General features: G+C 45.9%; 1 protein-coding gene across 1 annotated transcript in view; it reads right to left on the bottom strand.

The window, feature by feature from the left end:
- Positions 1–385: 385 nt before the first annotated feature.
- Positions 386–20,460, bottom strand: part of LOC139276156 (copine-3-like) — a 151,479-nt gene continuing 131,404 nt past the window's right edge. Inside the window, exons 16-18 of the mRNA XM_070893714.1 lie at positions 8,192–8,325; positions 5,725–5,961; positions 386–2,710 (exon numbers count right to left, since the gene is read on the bottom strand). Of these exons, the coding sequence (XP_070749815.1) occupies positions 2,603–2,710; positions 5,725–5,961; positions 8,192–8,325 (479 nt within the window). The 3' untranslated portion in view covers positions 386–2,602. The remainder of the gene's footprint in view (positions 2,711–5,724; positions 5,962–8,191; positions 8,326–20,460) is intronic.

Here is a 20,460-nt window from a genome sequence, read left to right as displayed (position 1 = left end):
TCATACACATTATATATAGAGAGAGAGCATATGTTTCACCAATCACATTCCTAGGGATGGGCAATAAATGCTGGCCTTGCCAAAGATGCCCACATCCCAGGAACGAATAAAAAAAATCCAGATGTCACACTTCATGTGTGAAGTTTCAGACATCACAGCTGTATATATGCAGCTGCACCTGATTGGCATAAATTACATATTTATAAAACAGAAACAAATCATATTTGAAGAGTATGAACATACAAATGAAAGTTGCAAGAAGTGATTTTTGTCTATAATGAATGCCACAGGAAATCAAAGATTAATGAATTTGTTACAAAATTATAAGGAACACAAGTTAAGTGGTATCTTGTTTAAATTAATTAATTGATAAGTAACTGGATACTGTAGTTTTAAGGACTGAATAGGTTTATTGAGTAGATCTTGCTAAATTGTGTAACAGCTCTGTTTTTTAAATTGCATTTTCATGAGTTTTAATTTTAAGATCAAGTAGAAATGCATACAGAACAGTAAAAACGAACAACATACAAGATCCTTTCAATTAAACAATGCATGATTATATTATACTTCACCAGGGTGTTTTATGTGCTGGAGTCGTGTTAGATGACGAGGATAAACCTAGATACTACTTACAAAAAGTACTTATCAAATGGGAGAATCTGACCAAATAATGCACAAGCAACAATCTTGTTAAAAAAAAACACGTATCTTGCAATAAAAATTGAAAATGCTGGAAATGCACAGTAGTTCAATTGGCTTCTAGAAAGGAAAAAGATAATGGTCCCCCGACGGGAAGGAAAGGGTCGGACGAGGGACTACAATCTTGCTAATCGAAACTCTGCCATCGACCTGTCGAGTTTCCGGCTGCCATAATGTTAATGGTATCAATGAGACTCCCGCTAAAAGCAGGCAGACATGTACTTAAACTGTAAAAATCACAGCCTGATGACATCACAGACAACACAAGGGGAGTCTCGCACTAAAACCATGGCCAAAAGAGGCCAAGGTAAGTTTTTTAAATTTCCTCTTTGAACTCCTTGTTGGCCAGGAGTGCTACCCCCAGGCCCCTCAAGGAGTCCTTAGGCCTCCCCATCCCTTCTGCGGCTAAATTCCCATTCTCAACTACCGGCAAAGTATTACATCTATTTGAGTGTCATGCGGGAATCCGGAAAGCTTAACTTAACTTCACTCGGTTGATTCCGGAGATGAGGGGGGTTGACTTATAAGCACAAGTTGAGTAGGTTGGGCCTCTTCTCATTGGAATTCAGAAGAATGAGGGGTGATCTTATCGAAACGTATAAGATTATGAGGGTGCTTGACAGGATGGATGTGGAGAGGATGTTTCCACTGATAGGGGAGACTAGAACTAGGGGGCATAATCTTAGAATGAGGGGCCACCCATTTAAAACTGAGATGAGGAGGAATTTCTTCTCTCAGTGGGTTGTAAATCTGTGGAACTCGCTGCCTCAGAGAGCTGTGGAAGCTGGATCATTGAATAAATTTAAGACAGAGATAGACAGTTTCTTAACCGATAAGGGGTTATGGGGAGCGAGCAGGGAAGTGGACCCGAGTCCATGATCGGATCAGCCATGATCGTATTAAATGGCAGAGCAGGCTCGAGGGGCCGTATGGCCTACTCCTGCTCCTATTTATGTTCTTACGTTCTTATGAACTGACCTCTCCAGATGGGCCACCCACTTGCGTGCACTATTCCCGCCCACTGTAAAAATCAAGGCCAATGCTTCAGATGTGACCCTTTATCTGGTCTGAAGACAGATCTCAATCAGATGTTAATCATCTTGCACACATTTCCAACATCTTCTGTTTTTAGTCTTGATTATATTCAGTGGTTATCCAGCACATTTTTAATTATTCAGACACAATTTTAAAAATGAAAAAAAATTATCACAAATTTCGATCAAAATGGCCAAAAGTTAAATCTTCTACTTAATATTGCATCACCAGTTTTAACCATCATATACATAGAATGTCATGGCTTGGATAATGTAGCCCACAGTACAATTACTTTTAGCTTTACTTCCAATTTTATTCTTTAGTTATTTCACTCTTTAAAAAAAATGTAAATGATTAGTACAATACACTTACATGATGCCTGATATGTAAATCATTCTCAATTTCATAATGAAGCAATTATACTATATATGCTGTATACATTGGTGCCAGATACAGGCATATAATTCAAAAATCCAAAAGTTGAATTGTCATTCCTAACAGTATAAAAACTGTAGAACTGGAGGCTAACAAAAATTGCTTCTTTAAGCATTACTAAAAAGTTATCAAAGGCAAATGAACAAATTTACACTGATAGCAGTGGGTGAATGATGATACAATGATTTGATCTCACTGAATTTTATTGGATGACTTCAACTACTTGTTTTAAAAAAGAGTTGAGCAATTGTCTTAAATTCACATACAAAATATTTATAATGCAACAATATTTTAAATAATTTTAAAACTATGGAAAATTGCAGATGTAATATATAATACATTGTTAATACATTAATTTCTAAAATTTAGAACAAAACTTGTAGATTTATTTGGCGTAGTGTATTACAAACATTTGGCTATGATTTGAGAGCACTTAAGGATTGGGCTCGTTAGGAGGACGGAGTTTGCGTGTGTTGAAGTAGCACACCACCTGCTGAGGCAATTCAGCCAGTACACTTTGTGCAAGAGCTTCTTTTGTTGCCTATAGAGATACAAACATTAATTTAGTTTAATTAATATAGACAAGTCAAGTTAACCTGAAATCTGACCGATTTCAAAAATAGAATTATTAGTGTTTAAATGAAAATCCCTTGTGTACCAAAAATATACATCAAATGCATACAAATTAGGCATTCAAATAGTCTTTACAACATTTATAATTATTCAAAGATAAAATTTCCAAATTATGAGTCACTGAGGATAGAATTCCTTGATAAATCTAGTTGCGTATTTCTGTCAATACCTCAATAGCACTTCCTGCAAATTTGCATCGACAAAAAATGTGAAACCAGAAAGGAATGACTCGCTACAAAAGAATACAAAGCTGACAGGCAAACTAAAGCATATTGTCAGAATAACTTTTGTTGTATGACTGGGCTAAGGGTGGAGGAGACCACTACCCACTGGTCAGACCAGTGAATCGTGAAGGTGCTAATCATGGCATTTATTCCCAGAACAGAGAGCAGCAAAGTAAATGCTCTGACTCTGATATGCACCACTTTACAGTTTGATTATAATGTATAAATATGACAGGATTTCATTAAGCCAGGAAGAGGGGAGCATAAAATGAAGAGTCAGTGAGTAACTCTCCAAGAGCTAACTGGATATTGTGAAGCATTTATTTCAGAAACGGTTAGCGAACAATGTAGTGGATTCTACAGAAATTATGAACTGGGTTTACTTAGGTTTTTTGCAGGATAGTGTGACTTTTGAAATGGAGGTGGCTGAAAAAGTGCATAATATTCAATAAAGGGGATCGAGGGCCTTTCCTGATATGGTGTCCAGGGTGCCAGATGTTTACACCCAACTTTAAATCACTAGATTGACCCTTGGAATGAGAGGGTTGTCCTTTGAGGGGAGATTGAGTAGAATGAGCCTATACTCTGGAGTTTAGAAAAATGAGAGGTGATTTCATTGAAACAAGTAAGATTTTGAGGGGGATTGACAGGGTAGATGCTGAGAGGTTGTTTCCCCTGGCTGGAGAATCTAGAACCAGGGGGCATAGTCTCAGGATAAAGGATCCACCATTTAAAACTGAGATGAGGAATTTCTTCACAGAGGGTTGTGAATCTTTGGAATTCTCTACCCCAAAGTAGATGGGGATGCTCAGACATTTGAGTATATTCATGGTTGAGATAGATAGATTTTTGGATTCTAGGGGAATCAAGGGATAAGGAGATCGGGCAGGAAAGTGGAGTTGAGGTCAAAGATCAGCCATGATCATATTGAATGGCGGAGCAGACTCAAAGGGTCGCATGGCCCACTCCTGCTCCTAATTCTTATGTTCTAACATACAGGGTTTTGTTGATACATAGCATATGGGGTTTGAATCTCAACTTGAGAACACCAAGTTATACATCGAATTCAGCTCGAGTAAGCAGCTGAGGCTGAGGTGCAAAGTTTTTGGCAAGAGCCAAATAAAATATCTTCAATCTTGGCAATATGGAATTGGACAAAATTCCAGCTCATTCATAATTTGATGTCTGACAGTGGTGGTAATGGTGTCAAGTGCATTGGAGGAAAGGTAGCTGGGTATCAATCAGTACACACATGGGCCCAAATTTTTTTTGGAGCAACTTGATTTTTCTGTAGTATCTTAAAAATCCCCAATCTGCACATTTAATTTGTGCCAGTGTAAGTGAGTTAGTTAGGATTTTTTTTTAGTTTTTTTTTCCAAAAGGAGGTGTTACCAGCCACCTATGCCTGTTTTGGTCATTTAAGCCAGTTTGGACAGCTAATAGTTGCTCCAAACTAACTTAGGCCAGCGTATGTGGCCACTTGTGGCCGCACAGAAAACGCTTGCGGAGAGTTAAGAAATCAGCGCAGGTAGCCTCCAAATGATATTGTTATGATAGGAATGCTAGTTTTTTTTAAAATCCCAAGCAGCAAGACTGGACAGGGTGTAGGTGCTATCAGCCTGATCAAATTGAGTATGGGGTTTTTACAAGAATAAAAATGATCTTGTAATGAAGGCTGAAGTATATGGGCCACTTAAGCAAGGGGAGGGTTTTCTTTGTAAATAATAGATCAAGAGCACCAACGCCGAATGGATTCGTGTGCGGCATCACACCACATTGGATTTTGACTTCTGCAGCACCAAAGAATTGCCCTGACTAGGTTTAGAAATTTAAAATGTTAAGACTTAACAAAAAAAGCATGTCAAAATGTAAACTTAAATTTTGGTGTTCAACATTGCGTAGTGTGACTCTGATAATTAGTAATATTTAAAAATTCTATGCAGTAGTGGGTGAGCTGTAAAATACTGTAGATAGGGAATTTTTAGTAAAGATAGCTAGATATTAAAGTACTGGAAAATCTTTGAAGTTTCTTTCTTCCCTCCGCCCCCCCCCCACCAACCCGTTTCTTGTAGCCCTCAGCGTGGGAAGGCAGCGACCGGCCTGTGCGGCAGGCCACTCGGCCCGGGATAGGGGCGGGACACATTGGGTCCCACACTGCAGGCATCATCACCGTCATGGGAGGAGATACTGCGCATGTGCGAACGCTCTACTGCGCATGCGGACAGCTGCCGGCACGGTTTTCGGCACAGGACTGTAGCTCCGCCCCCCACTCCACGAGAAACGCCACGCAGGGACCCGGGACACACAGCAGCGCGGCCAGAATTGTTGTTAAGTTTTTGGTGCTGTTTTGAGTGCACAAAGTCGGCGCATCTCGGGAGAGTGCCGGAAAAAGGAGTTGGGGAAATTTGGGCCCATGGAAACTGACCCCATGTTTACTAAAAATGTCACTAAGGGCAGCATGCAGAGAAACAATAGGACAGATCAGGATATAAGCTATTGTAGTGAATGGGTGGTTAGGTTGGGACAGGTAGGAGTGGAACCATGCCAAAAATCCTAATAATACATCCTCTTGAAAATACTGTGCATAAAACTGTACAAAGAAATCAGTTTTGAGAGTAATGATTTTCAGAACACAATTTAAAATAAAATCTTGAAACACTGATACCATCATGTAACACTGTGACCATGACAAACTTACGTTGTGAAATTTTCTAAAAGGCACAAACTGGACAATGTCTCGGATAGCTATTTCCCCAGTAGGTGATCGAAGAACACATTCATCACCATCCAGAAATTCCATGGCACTGAAATCTGCTCCACCAACACCAACAATGATGATGGACATCGGCAACTTAGCAGCATTCACAATGGCCTGCCTTGTGTCATCTAAATCTGTTATCACTCCATCCGTGATGATCAGCAGGATGAAATATTGCTGTGAAAGGAAAAAAAAGTCACCTCACCATATGTAATTCAATATGCTGCAAATGCATTTTATATCAGGCACTGTGAATACATATTTAATGGATGCATAGTCTAACCTATACATTAAAGCTGCATTTACAGTACAAATGTAATAACACTGCAAGATGATTTTGCTTCACATTGCGGCTAACTCCTGCCGGAAGTTTAAATCGTGGTTGAAATCTTAAGATTGAAGATAAAGGAAAGATGGAGATACTAAATGGGTACAGCAGGAGAGTGGGGAACCTTCGTAGAAAGTCTACCCAAGAAGTCAAGGTCATGGAGATTTACTAAGATTATGTCAAGGATGAGAATCTTTAGTTACGAGGAGATAGTAGAGAAATTGGAACTTAAAAAGAGATAAATATTTGATAAAGAAAATTTTTTAAAGGTATGGGGGCAAAGCAGAAGAATGGGACTAAGTGGGTAGCTTTTACAGAGCCAACGCAAGCATCATGGGCTGAATGGCCTTTTGTGCTATAAATTCAGTGACTTTATGATGATTACAGTAATAAAATACTTCATTTCTAAGTCATACTTTAAACAGTTCCAAAACATTAAAAGTCAAAGGAGGGCAGGAATTCTCCTCTGTAATCCCAACCAAAATCAGGTGACATTGCAACAGAGAATGTGGAAAATTCAGGTGGAGGCCAACGCTTTGCAGTACTGACCGGGATTGTTCTCCCCAGGCCCCACTGGGACTGCTGCTGCTCCTCCCTTGCCCACTATATGCAAATGACCAGAGTCCTCACCAGATTTCCATCCTACCCATCCCAGTAACTGCTGCTTCCTGCGGCTGCTATGTGGAAGGTGGCAAGCAAGCCATGGAAGCAACAACAAAAGCCCCCTTGTAGCGGCCTTTTCTTCTTCCAGTTGGCCCCTATTACCTGCTGAAGGCTTCAATCTTGGCCCAGGCCTTCAGTGGTTGCCTTCTTTCTAATCTTGAGTAAGCTTCTGTCCCTTTAAGGTTCTTCACTTGCATTAAGGGGCTTCTTATTGGCGTCTAGGAGCCTGCCATGTATATGCAATGAGTCCCAAACCAGGAAAATAGGTCACGATTGGGGCAGGCATAAATCTGTCCTAATGAAATTCTGCCTCAAAGAGGAGAATCCACCTCCAGATGTCTCACCACCTTAACAGTCCTCAAGTAATTATGTACAATTTGTCCACCAAGAAAAGTTTTACATGAGAGATGAACCCAACAGCCCTTCCATCAGCCTCCAGCTCTTGTGGCAGTACAATGAGAGCAGAATTGGCAACTCCATGCGATTATCTCGCTCTCTCCCCTTTAATACAAGCTGGCACAAAAGCAAGACAGAAATATTGTTCACAACTGTGAAACATAAACAAAAAGCATCCAGTTTGAACCATTATCTGGGATGCCTTGTCTCAACAAAGGTCCGGTTTACCACATGTTCAGGTGAAAATCTCTATCTCTGGTATGCAAGAGGCCACATTGTTTTATCAAAGGTAAACTGCTAATAGATTCGCTCTTAACTTTCTGTGCTCTAGTGAATATTTTTTTAAGTTTCTCATTTCAATAACATTGTCATCCATAGTGTAATGCCATTCAATCTAGAATGCACCTTTTCCTCAGCTAAAATATTCAAAACTGCACACAGTAATATTTTGCTTCTTCAAACATTTATCAGAATCCCTCTTAAAATGTATATATGCTGAATGCATAGTTCTAGTTTGTTTGTACTGTTTTATATGGTGTGCACCAACATATTAGAACAAATTATATTGTTTTTGTGGCGTATGTAGGCACCTTTAGTAATGACTCCACGAGGCAGGGTATGATACTTAAACTGTGTAGACCTGTAGTCCTTCATTTGCAGCTCCTGAGTGAGGACAACAAGCTGTGTGTTCCTTTTTATACTGGGTTACCTGCAGTGTGTAGGTAACCCTTAGGTCTCCAGCAGCAGCACCCTCTGGTGTACCGGCAAGGTGTGTACAGTGTAAGGGTACATTCAGTGTTGCATAACAGTGTTACAGATATCACACACAGTAAACAGGCATGCATACACAACAGTTTAAAAAAAATGAAACATTTCATTTTTGTAACAGATGTAAACCTCATCAGAAATATAGTGGGGGGGGGGGGAGGAATAAATTAATGCTGCCTTTTTAGTTTTTAATTTTTTTTCTGCAGTCACTCTATGGAGAGAAGTTCCATATGTACGTGTGGAAATACTCACTGAAGCTGTTGGCTGCTGTGCTGCTGCAGCTGCAAATCTTGCCACATGGTTTATTATGGGAGAGAAGTTTGTGGGCCCATGTAGCTTGACTTGAGGCAGACAGTTTCGGTAGGCATCAGCTATCCCTTGCACTCCTAAGAGACACAATCATAATAAAACGTCAAATTTCATGTGAGAGAGAGAACTCATTGCCAACCTCACCACAATTTGTGGTCCTGCAAGTTTCACAATGATTTTACCCACTTTGCAGAAGTTCTATAAGATAACAATGTACTCAAAATGCATTCCCATTTTATGTTTCATAAAACATTTTGTACAGGTGTACCATTTGGATAATAGAAGAAAAAGAACCTGCATTAATATACCACCTTTCACAACCTCAGGACGTCCCAAAACGTGGTACTTTTGAAGTGTAGTTACTGTTGTAATGTAGGAAACTGGGCAGCCAATGTGCGCACAGCAAGCTCCCACAAACAGCAATGTGATAATGATCATATGTGTTTTTTTTCTTAAATTGATGTTGGTTGAGGGATAAATATTGGCCAGGATACTGGGGAGAACTCTCCTGCTCTTCCTCCATGGGATCTTTTACACCCACCCGAGAGGGCAGATGGGCTCTCGCTTTAATGTCTTCTGACAATGTAGCACTTTCTCAGTACTGCACTAAAATGTCAGCCTAGATTTTGTGCTCAAGTCTCTGGAGTGGCACTTAAATACTCTCACCCACCCACAAGCAGTAACCAGTTTATTTTCCAGTAAAAAACTGTGAAATTGATTTTCAGGCAATGTTATTATTTGTAAATACATAGGGGGCTAAATTCAATAAGGACCAAAAATGGGCACAGAGACAGTGATCTGCCTGCACCCATTGAAAGTAATGCGGGCTACATGCAAAGTTCATGCTGCCTGCTAATTATCATGATTGAAGCGCTGAGCCCTGAGGCTGAACTCCAGGATATAGTCGATGTATTCACCGAGGCATATGAGAGTATGGGCCTTACGCTTAACATCCGTAAGACAAAGGTCCCCCACCAGCCTGTCCTCGCCGCACAGCACTGCCCCCCAGTCATCAAGATTCACGGCGCAGCCCTCGACAATGTGGACCACTTCCCATACCTTGGGAGCCTCTTATCAACAAAGGCAGACATTGATGCGGAGATTCAACATCCAGTGTGTCAGTGCAGCCTTTGGCCGCCTGAGGAAAAGAGTGTTCGAAGACCAGGCCCCAAAATCTACCACCAAGCTCATGGTCGACAGTGCTGTAGTAATACCCGCCCTCCTGTATGGATCAGAGGCACGGAAGATCTACAGAAGACACCTCAAGTCACTGGAGATATATCACCAACGATGTCTCCGCAAGATCCTGCAAATCCCCTGGGAGGACAGGCGCACCAACATCAGTGTCCTCGCCAAGGCTAACATCCCCAGTATTGAAGCATTGACCACACTCGATCAACTTCGCTGGGCAGGCCACATAGTTCGCATGCCAGACACGAGATTCCCTAAGCAATTTCTCTATGCGGAGCTTCTTCACGGCAAACGAGCCAAAGGTGAGCAGCGGAAACATTATAAGGACACCCTCAAAGCCTCCCTGGTAAAGTGCGACATCACCACTGACACCTGGGAGTCCCTGGCCAAACACCGCCCTAGGTAGAGAAAGTGCATCCGGGAGGGCGTTGAGCTCTTCAAATCTCAACGCCGCGAGCGTGAAGAGCTCAGGCACAGGCAGCTGAAGGAGTGTGCGACAAATCAGTTCCACCAACATCTCCTTCCCCCGACGAATGTCTGTCCCACCTGTGACAGGGTCTGTGGCTCTCATATTGGACTGTTCAACCACCAAAGGGCTCACTTTAGGAGTGGAAGCAAGTCTCCCTCAATTCCGAGAGACTGCCTATGATGATGATGGTTGCACAGTGCTCAACAGGAGGCCAAATTTCGTGGGAAGTGTGATCTCTATTTAAAGGTAGCCGGCACTGTGAAACACAGTCTGCACTTTTTAAAGGGGAGGTGCTTTCTGAAATTACCTCATTGTAATTGTTGCAAAGGAAAGTGGAAGGTAGCTGTGTCTCAACAGGGCAGAGTAAGGGCACCTAGATTCTTAGTCACAGCACTGGTGACCTTAGTGCAGGAGGTTGAAAGGAGGAGACAGGTCCTCTACCCACAGGGGCCAGGAGGCCTTCCAGACAGAGAGTACGAAGGAAGTGGGGTAGATTTCTGAAGTGGTTAGTGCAACCAGTCTTGCCCCCTGAACTGGATTCAGTGCCTAATGACCTCACACGAGTGGTCAAGGTCAATGAAGGCATCTTCAAATGCCATATCCTACCAACTGCACCACTACCATCACACACAGCTCAATGCACTAAACCCCCATCACTCACCTACCAGCAATCTCGACTCATATCTCACAATCATAGCATCACCTCACTGTCACACACTTACCACTGTTGCAAGCCTCACACCCATATCTCAGATCTTGCACACATTGCCAGCTATTCAACCATGACAGGCATATCACCCAAATACATTGCACCACACTCACTGACACACTCCACTTTCCCTTGCAGGTCAAGGTGGCACACAAACAGCGCCAGCAGCAGCTAACAAGAGAGGAGGGTTGGGGGGGGGGGGGGGGAGAATGGGGTGCAGGCATGGCTCAATAATCTGACTTAGCTGGAGAAGACAATGCTCGACATCACTGGAGGGGCAGTATCTGAGGCTGTGGCAATCAACGAGGTTGAATGCATTGCTGATGATGGCCTGCTCATAACTAATGCTCCTTCGCACATCCCACAATCACTTCTCACTTACAAGCTGCTGATGGTGTAAACATGTACAGGAAGAAGATGGTTGAGGAGGATTCTAGCGATGACCTTCCCAGTGGCTACGGAGATTCCGCTGTAGTTGCCGCAGTCGGATGTCCCCTTGTTTAAAGATGATCACGATTACTGCATCTCCGAGATCTCCCGGCATGCTCTCCTCCTTCCAGATGAGAGAGATGAGGTCGTGCATTCGTGCCAATAGCGCCTCTCCGCCATACTTCAGTGCCTCAGCGGGGATTCCATCTGCTTCCGATGCCTTGTTGTTCTTGAGCTGACAGATGGCCTTTTCTACCTCGTGCAGTTCGAGAGGTGGAGCAGGACGTTGGTGAGACCTATAAAGGCCCAGCGGGAGTCCGGGGATTGGCGGCAGTTCAAGAGGCAGAGCATGACGTTGGGGAGGCCTATAAAGGCTCAGCGGGAGTCCGGGGATCGGCGGCAGTTAGAGAGGCGGAGCAGGACATTGGTGAGGCCTATAAAGGCACAGCGGGAGTCCGTGGATCGGCGGCAGTTAGAGAGGCAGAGCAGGACGTTGGGGAGGCCTATAAAGGCCCAGCGGGAGTCCGGGGATCGGCGGCAGTTAGAGAGGCGGAGCAGGACGTTGGTGAGGCCTATAAAGGCTCAGCGGGAGTCCGGGGATCGGCGGCAGTTAGAGAGGCGGAGCAGGACGTTGGTGGGGCCTATAAAGGCTCAGCGGGAGTCCGGGGATCGGCAGCAGTTCAAGAGGCAGAGCAGGACGTTGGGGAGGCCTATAAAGGCTCAGCGGGAGTCCGGGGATCGGCGGCAGTTAGAGAGGCGGAGCAGGACATTGGTGAGGCCTATAAAGGCACAGCGGGAGTCCGTGGATCGGCGGCAGTTAGAGAGGCAGAGCAGGACGTTGGTGAGGCCTATAAAGGCACAGCGGGAGTCCGTGGATCGGCGGCAGTTAGAGAGGCAGAGCAGGACGTTGGGGAGGCCTATAAAGGCCCAGCAGGAGTCCGGGGATCGGCGGCAGTTAGAGAGGCGGAGCAGGACGTTGGTGAGGCCTATAAAGGCTCAGCGGGAGTCCGGGGATCGGCGGCAGTTAGAGAGGCGGAGCAGGACGTTGGTGGGGCCTATAAAGGCTCAGCGGGAGTCCGGGGATCGGCGGCAGTTAGAGAGGCAGAGCAGGACGTTGGGGAGGCCAGCTTGTGCAGCTGCAGCAGGGAGGCAAAAAAGTAGAAAGAAATCGAAAGGTGACGTGACAGCCAAGAGGGTAAGTGATTGGTAAGTAGCTTGTCTTTTTCTTTTCTTTATCAGCAAGTAACATTTAGCATTGTTGCCAATTTAAGTTTATCTAGGGGTTAAGTCATGGCAGGACAGATCGGGCACATGTTATGCTCCTCCTGTACTATGTGGGAAGTCAGGGATGCTTCCGGTGCCCCTGACGACTACGTGTGTGGGAAGTGTATCCGTCTGCATCTCCTGACGGACCGCATTGCGGCATTACAGCTGCGAGTGGATTCACTCTGGAGCATGCACGATGCTAAGAATGACGTGAATAGCACGTTTAGTGAGTTGGGCTTACCACACACGTAAAGGGTACACAGCCAGATATGGAATGGATGACCAACAAGAAGAGCAGTGCAAGGAAGGTAGTGCAGGGGTCCCCTGCGGTCATCCCCCTGCAAAACAGATACTACCGCTTTGGGTACTGTTGAGTGGGATGACTCATCAGGGGAGAGCAGCAGCAGCCAAGTTCATGGCACCGTGGCTGGCTCTGCTGCACAGGAGGGCAGGAAAAAGAGTGGGAGAACTATAGTGATCGGGGATTCAATTATAAGGGGAATAGATAGACGTTTCTGCGGCCGTAAGAGACTCCAGGATGGTATGTTGCCTCCCTGGTGCAAGGGTCAAGGATATCTCAGAGCGGGTGCAGGACATTCTGAAAAGGGAGGGTGAACAGCCAGGTGGTGCATATAGGTACTAACGACATAGGGAAAAAAACGGGATGAGGTCCTACGAGACGAATTTAGGGAGCAAGGAGCTAAATTTAAAAGTAGGACCTCAAAAGTAGTAATCTCAGGATTGCCACCAGTGCCACGTGCTAGTCAGAGTAGGAATCGCAGGATAGCTCAGATGAATATGTCGCTTGAGGAGTGGTGCCGAAGGGAGGGATTCAAATTCCTGGGACATTGGAACCGATTCTGGGGGAGGTGGGACCAGTACAAACCGGATGGTCTGCACCTGGGCAGGACCGGAACCAATGTCCTAGGGGGAGTGTTTGCTAGTGCTGTTGGGGAGAAGTTAAACTAACATGGCAGGGGGATGGGAACCTATGCAGGGAGACAGAGGGAAGTAGAATGGGGGCAGAAGCAAAATATAGAAAGAAGAAAAGTAAAAGTAGAGGGCGGAGAAAGCCAAGGCGAAAAGCAAAAAGGGCCACATTACAGCAAAATCCTAAAAGGGACAAAGGGTGTTAAAAAGACAAGCTTGAAGGCTCTGTGCCTCAATGCGATGAGTATTCGGAATAAGGTGGACGAATTAACTACGCAGATAGCAGTTCACGGGTATGATGTAATTGGCATCACGGAGACATGGCTCCACGGTGACCAAGGCTGGGAACTCAACATCCAGGGGTATTCAACATTTAGGAAGGATAGACAGAAAGGAAAAGGAGGCGGGGTGGCATTGCTGATTAAAGAGGAAATTAATGCAATAGTAAGAAAGGACATTAGCTTGGATGATGTGGAATCGGTATAGGTGGAGCTACGGAATACCAAGGGGCAGAAAACGCTAGTGGGAGTTGTGTACAGACGACCAAACAGTAGTAGTAAGGTTGGGGACAGCATCAAAGAAGAAATTAGGGATGTATGCAATAAAGGTACAGCAGTTATCATGGGTGACTTTAATCTACATATTGATTGGGCTAACCAAACTGGTAGCAATGCGGTGGAGGAGGATTTCCTGGAGTGTATTAGGGATGGTTTTCTAGACCAATATGTTGAGGAACCAACCAGGGAGCTGGCCATCCTAGACTGGGTGATGTGTAATGAGAAAGGACGAATTAGCAATCTTGTTGTGCGAGGCCTCTTGGGGAAGAGTGACCATAACATGGTAGAATTCTTTATTAAGATGAAGAGTGACACAGTTAATTCAGAAACTAGGTTCCTGAACTTAAGGAAAGTTAACTTCAATGGTTTGAGGCGTGAATTGGCTAGAATAGACTGGTAAGTGATATTTAAAGGGTTGACGGTGGATAGGCAATGGCAAGCATTTAAAGATCACATGGATGAACTTCAGCAATTGTACATCCCTGTCTGGAGTAAAAATAAAATGGGGAAGGTGCTCAACCGTGGCTAACAAGGGAAATTAAGGATAGTGTTAAATCCAAGGAAGAGGCATATAAATTGGCCAGAAAAAGCAGCAAACTTGAGGACTGGGAGAAATTTAGAATTCAGCAGAGGAGGACAAAGGGTTTAATTAAGAGGGGGAAAATAGAGTACGAGAAGAAGCTTGCCAGGAACATAAAAACTGACTGCAAAAGCTTCTATAGATATGTGAAGAGAAAAAGATTAGTGAAAACAAATGTAGGTCCCTTGGAGTCAGATTCAGGTGAATTTATAATGGGGAACAAAGAAATGGCAGACCAATTGAACAAATACTTTGGTTCTGTCTTCACGAAGGAAGACACAAATAACCTTCCGGAAGTACTAGACGGCCGAGGGTCCAGTGAGAAGGAGGAACTGAAGGAAATCCTTATTAGGCGGGAAATTGTGTTCGGGAAATTGATGGGATTGAAGGCCGTTAAATCCCCGGGGCCTGATAGTCTGCATTCAAGAGTACTTAAGAAGTGGCCCTAGAAATAGTGGATGCATTGGTGATCATTTTCCAACAGTCTATCAACTCTGGGTCAGTTCCTATGGACTGGAGGGTAGCTAATGTAACACCACTTTTTAGGGAGAGAGAAAGCGGGTAATTATAGACTGGTTAGCCTGACATCAGTAGTGGGGAAAATGTTGGAATCAATTATTAAGGATGAAATAGCAGCGCATTTGGAAAGCAGTGACAGGATCAGTCCAAGCCAGCATGGATTTACGAAGGGGAAATCATGCTTGACAAATCTTCTGGAATTTTTTGAGGATGTAACTAGTAGAGTGGACAAGGGAGAACCAGTGGATGTGGTGTATTTGGACTTTCAAAAGGCTTTTGACAAGGTCCCACACAAGAGATAGGTGTGCAAAATCAAAGCACATGGTATTTTGGGGGTAATGTACTGAAGTGGATAGAAAACTGGTTGGCAGACAGGAAGCAGAGAGTCGGGATAAACGGGTCCTTTTCAGAATGACAGGCAGTGACTAGTGGAGTGCCGCAGGGTATCATTGTTGGGACCCCAGCTCTTTACAATATACATCAATGATTTGGATGAAGGAATTGAGTGTAATATCTCCAAGTTTGCAGATGACACTAAACTGGGTGGCGGTGTGAGCTGTGAGGGGGACGCTAAGAGGCTGCAATAAGGGTGACTTGGACAGGTTAGGTGAGTGGGCAAATGCATGGCAGATGCAGTATAATGTGGATAAATGTGAGGTTATCCACTTTGGGGCAAAAACGCAAAGACAGAAAAAACGCGAAGACAGAATATTATCTGAATGGCGGCAGATTAGGAAAAGGGGAGGTGCAACGAGACCTGGGTGTCATGGTTCATCAGATTTTGAAAGTTGGCATACAGGTACAGCAGGAGGTGAAGGCGGCAAATAGTATGTTGGCCTTCATAGCTAGGGGATTTGAGTATAGGAGCAGGGAGGTCTTACTGCAGTTGTACAGGGCCTTGGTGAGGCCTCACCTGGAATATTGTGTTCGGTTTTGGTCTCCTAATCTGAGGAAGGACGCTCTTGCTATTGAGGGAGTGCAGCGTAGGTTCACCAGACTGATTCCTGGGATGGCAGGACTGACATATGAGGAGAGACTGGATCAACTGGGCCTTTATACATTGGAGTTTACAAGAATGAGAGGGGACCTCATAGAAACGTAAGATTCTGACGGGACGGGACAGGTTAGATGGGTAGAATGTTTCCGATGTTGGGGAAGTCCAGAACCAGGGGACATCGTCTAAGGATAAGGGGTAAGCCATTTAGGACTGAGATGAGGAGAAACTTCTTCACTCAGAGTTGTTAACCTGTGGAATTCCCTGCTGCAGAGAGTTGTTGATGCCAGTTCATTGGATATATTCAAAAGGGAGTTAGATATGGCCCTTACGGCTAAGGGGATCAAGGGGTATGGAGAGAAAGCAGAAAAGGGGTACTGAGGGAATGATCAGCCATGATCTTATTGAATGGTGGTGCAGGCTTGAAGGGCTGAATGGCCTACTCCCGCACCTATTTTCTATGTTTCTATGTGCAGGGCTGGGGTTTTGCTGAGATGGTGGCGGGTAGCATGCTGCGGGATGGCGTCGAGGACACTTGTAAAAGTTATTTACAAGTTGAGGCGATCCGGAGCCCTTCGCTCCCTGGTTGATCGTCTAAGTTCAAACCCTGGCATGTGCGAGTTGGTCGGACCATTGCTGCACTGCACCGCAGCTAGTCTGACCGGACTGTCAGGAACAATGGGTTCATCTCGTGATTGACAGCGAGGTCGATTGCTGGTTGGTATCAAAGGCAGAGTCTCGGTTAAGGAGATCTTCGAACTGCTCCTTCCAGCGGGTCCAACTCCTCATTCTTGGCCAGCAGTGGGGTGGGGCTTTGGGTGCTTGGGCCGTAGGTGGACTTGACTGCAGTGAAGAATCCTCGCATACCATGGCTGTCAGCCAGCTGCTGAATCCTCTGTGCTTTCTCCACCCACCATCTATTCTTTAGGTCATGGGTTCTCCAGGCTAGATCCAAGACCTCCCCATCCTCTGTCATCGAGCTACAGTACGCAGACGATGCTTGCGTCTGCGCACAGAGGCTGAACTTCAAGTTACAGTCAATATCTTCACTGAGGCATATGAAAGCATGGACTTTACACTAAACATCTGTAAGACAAATGTCCTCCGCCAACCTGACCCTGCTGCACTGCTCCTCAGTCATCAAGATCCATGGCGCGGCCCTGGACAACATAGACCACTTTCCATACCTCAGGAGCCTATTATCAACAAGGGCAGACATCGATGACGAAGTTCAATACCCCCCCCAGTGCGCCAGCGCAGCCTTCAGCCGCCAGAGGAAGAGAGTGTTCGAAGATCAGGCCCTCAAATCTGGCACCAAGCTTATGGTCTCCAGGGCTGTAGTGATACCCGCCCTCCTGTATGGCTCAGAGACGTGGACCATATACATTAGACACCTCAAATCGCTGGAGACATACCACCATTGATGTCTCCGCATGATCCTGCAAAGCCCCTGGGAGGACAGATGCACCAACATTAGCGTCCTCGATCAGGCCAAAATTCCCAGCATCAAAGCACTGACCACACTCGACCAGCTCCGTTGGGCAGGCCACATTGTTCGCATGCCTGTCACAAGACTCCCAAAACAAACGCACTACTCGGAACTCCTACAAGGCAAGCGAGCCCCAGGTGGGCAGAGATAACGTTTCACGGACACCTTCAAAGCCTCCTTGTTAAAATGCAACATCCCCACTGACACCAGGAGTCCCTGGCCAAAGACTGCCGTAAGTGGAGGAAGAGCATCCGGGAGGGCGCTGAGCATCTCGAGTTTTGTTGCCGAGGGCATGCAGAAAGCAAGCGCAGGCAGCGAAAGGAGCGTGCGGCAAACCAGAATCCCCACCCACCTTCCTTCAACGACTGTCACAGGTGGGACAGACAGAGACCATAATTCACTTATTTGACTGTTCAGTCATCTAAGAACTCATTTTGAGTGGAAGCAAGTCTACCTCGATTTCGAGGGACTGCCGATGATGATGATGATGATGAAACATGTACATCTTGCTTTCACCCACTCCTCTCACCACAACCCTACACTGTGCCTTACTCCTTTCTGATACACAAGAACTCCAACCAACCCAGCCAATGCAAAAAGAATAAGGAGGAGAGTGATGGAAAAGAGACACCGTTACTCATACTGACACTCGCAGGCACCAGTCCAGAAAATGGCACAACGCGTACTTTAGAGAGTAGAATAGAGGTAGGAAGTGCATGTGGTGAGTCACCGGTCACGAGCGTCCTGCAACCAGGGCAGGGGGAAAGGGTAGTGCAGGTGCCAGCTCCTTGGAGGGCAAGGTCGCAGAGAAGTTCTGCTGCAGAGGACTCAGACGAGGGCTTCGATTGGGCAGCCTTCAGAAGAAGGGAAATGGTCATGCACGCAGAAATGCTTGGTACATTGGCAGGCCTGCCAGAGAGCCTGTTGTCACTGTCAAGAAGCATGAAGGTCTCCAGCTCCAACCTTGCACAATGCTTTGTGCAGAGCTTGTAGCCCATTATTTCCCAGATGGAAGTGATGGGCAACTCCATTAGCGCACTTGTGGACCCAACCATGATGCAGGATTTGATGGGCGATGTCTCAACTTCCATTGCAGCACAAGCAGAAGCGACCCAATGGAAGCTCAGACTTCTGTTATTTAAGCTCAGCTTTCTGGCATGCAAGGTCAAACTGCTGCCATCATGGCTGTGTTTACCAGTGGGGAAAGGGGCTTGCAGGAAATGTTTCCTTTAAGCTACACAGCTGCGCAGTTCTCTGAACCTTCCATGTAGCCGGCTTGCTGTCTTTTCAATGATTAAAAACCACGCATGTGCAGTATTTTAAATGGATCGCGCAGGCCCTTAAAGAGGCCATACACCCCCCAAAAAATTAACAGGAACATTGCTTGCAGGGTCTCTCAGCAGTCCAGCAATCTGTCCTCCAACAGATTACTATGATTGCTGAGGTGTCGCCCCAGGCGAATGCCAGTGGCTCTGTGGAGCACAAATCTGCTGTTCTCTCTCAGGATGACATCATTTGCATTTCCACCACTGCCACTCCACCAGTGTCCCTGCTTTTGCCTGTCAGCCAGCCAGCCCAGACTGATGCCTTCGATGCTGAGGTGGTGCAGTCTACAGCCTATCCTTCTAGGCCCAGAGCTGCTCAAGTTCATCCTGCAAGGTCATCTGCAGTCTCGCCCAGTGAAAGTCAGCAGCCTTCCACCATCTATACTGTAGCTACAGAGGTAGCACTAGGATAGGCAAAGACACATTAAAGACAACCACTAAGGGTGATTAGTTGACTACGTTTTGGAATGAATCATTTATAAATTATGTTTGGAATGTTTGTTCTGTGGTGGCTTTCATTTCAGCATTGTGGACAAGAGGATGCTGTGATATTCTGTGACAGTAGGATAGCAAGGTGAGGTAGTGCTGAGCAACGGGGAGCTGGGGTTTCATTCATCTGAACCGGAGTCCGAGGAGGACGGGAGGAGGCAGCCTGCAAATTCACATTCATGGACAGCCAGTCTGGAATGTAGATTTTCAGGCTGCCTCCTCCCTTTCTTCTCCTGAGATGGAGGTGGAACCCACGGTGGCAAGTAATGTGCCCTCATGATGGCCAATCTGTGGAGGATGCAGCAGGCCACCATGAATTAGGACACCACATCCACCAAGTACTGGAGAGCTCCGCCCGAGCAGTCAAGGCGGTGGAACCATTGCTTAAGCATCCCGATGGTCTGCTCAATGATGTTCCTTGTGGCAACATGGCTGTCATTATATATGAGTGGTGGGGTTACGGAGGGTAATTATCGGCCAGGTGTCGAGCGGATAGCCCTTGTTGCCTCGCAGCCACCCTTGGGTTCGACATGGTTGCTGGAAGATTGCTGGCACAGTGGACTGGTGCAGAATGAAGGCACCACGACTGCTGCCAGGATACTGGGTATTCACCATCATGCTGTGCCGGGCGTGGTCACACAGCATGAAGTGAGTGGTACCCTTTGCAGTTACGGAACATCATACCATTGATGTGCGGCGCCCACAAAGCCATGTGTGTGCAGTTGATGGCACCTTGCACCATAGGGAAGTCCAATATCCTGCCAAAGCCACCTGCGCAGTCCTCCTGCTTCTTTCTGTTTGGAGAGAAGAAATGAAGTCCCCTTTCCTAAAGTACAGATCCTCTGTGACCTCCCGGATGCGACCGACAGCGAACTGCGGGATGTTTGCTATGTTGCCTGTTCCAGCCTGGAAGGATCTACTGTCGAAAAAAATTGAGGGCCACGGTTACGTTGAGGGCTATTCGCAGAGCCATCGTCGCCCTGCTCAGAAGCTGCAGGTCTGGTTCCAAGAAGTGGCAGAGTTCTGTAACCACCTCCTTGGTGATGCAGAGCCGCCGAGCACACTGCTCCTGGCTTAGGTACAAAAGTACAAAGTGCTCCCTGAAGACCCAAGGTGGGTATTGCCTTCTGCTGAGAGCCCTCCTCCCACTCCTCCCCCTGCGAGCAGCTTGTCCTCTTCTTCACTGCCTCTGCTCCATCTGCAGCACGAGAGGGACTGCAAATAGAGCCCCCATGACTGGGAGCAAGTGGTGTATTCAGAGACCT

This window comes from Pristiophorus japonicus, chromosome 1 (genome assembly GCF_044704955.1).
Source record: "Pristiophorus japonicus isolate sPriJap1 chromosome 1, sPriJap1.hap1, whole genome shotgun sequence".
NCBI lineage: Eukaryota > Metazoa > Chordata > Chondrichthyes > Pristiophoridae > Pristiophorus > Pristiophorus japonicus.
This window is presented reverse-complemented; position numbering and strand designations above follow the sequence as displayed.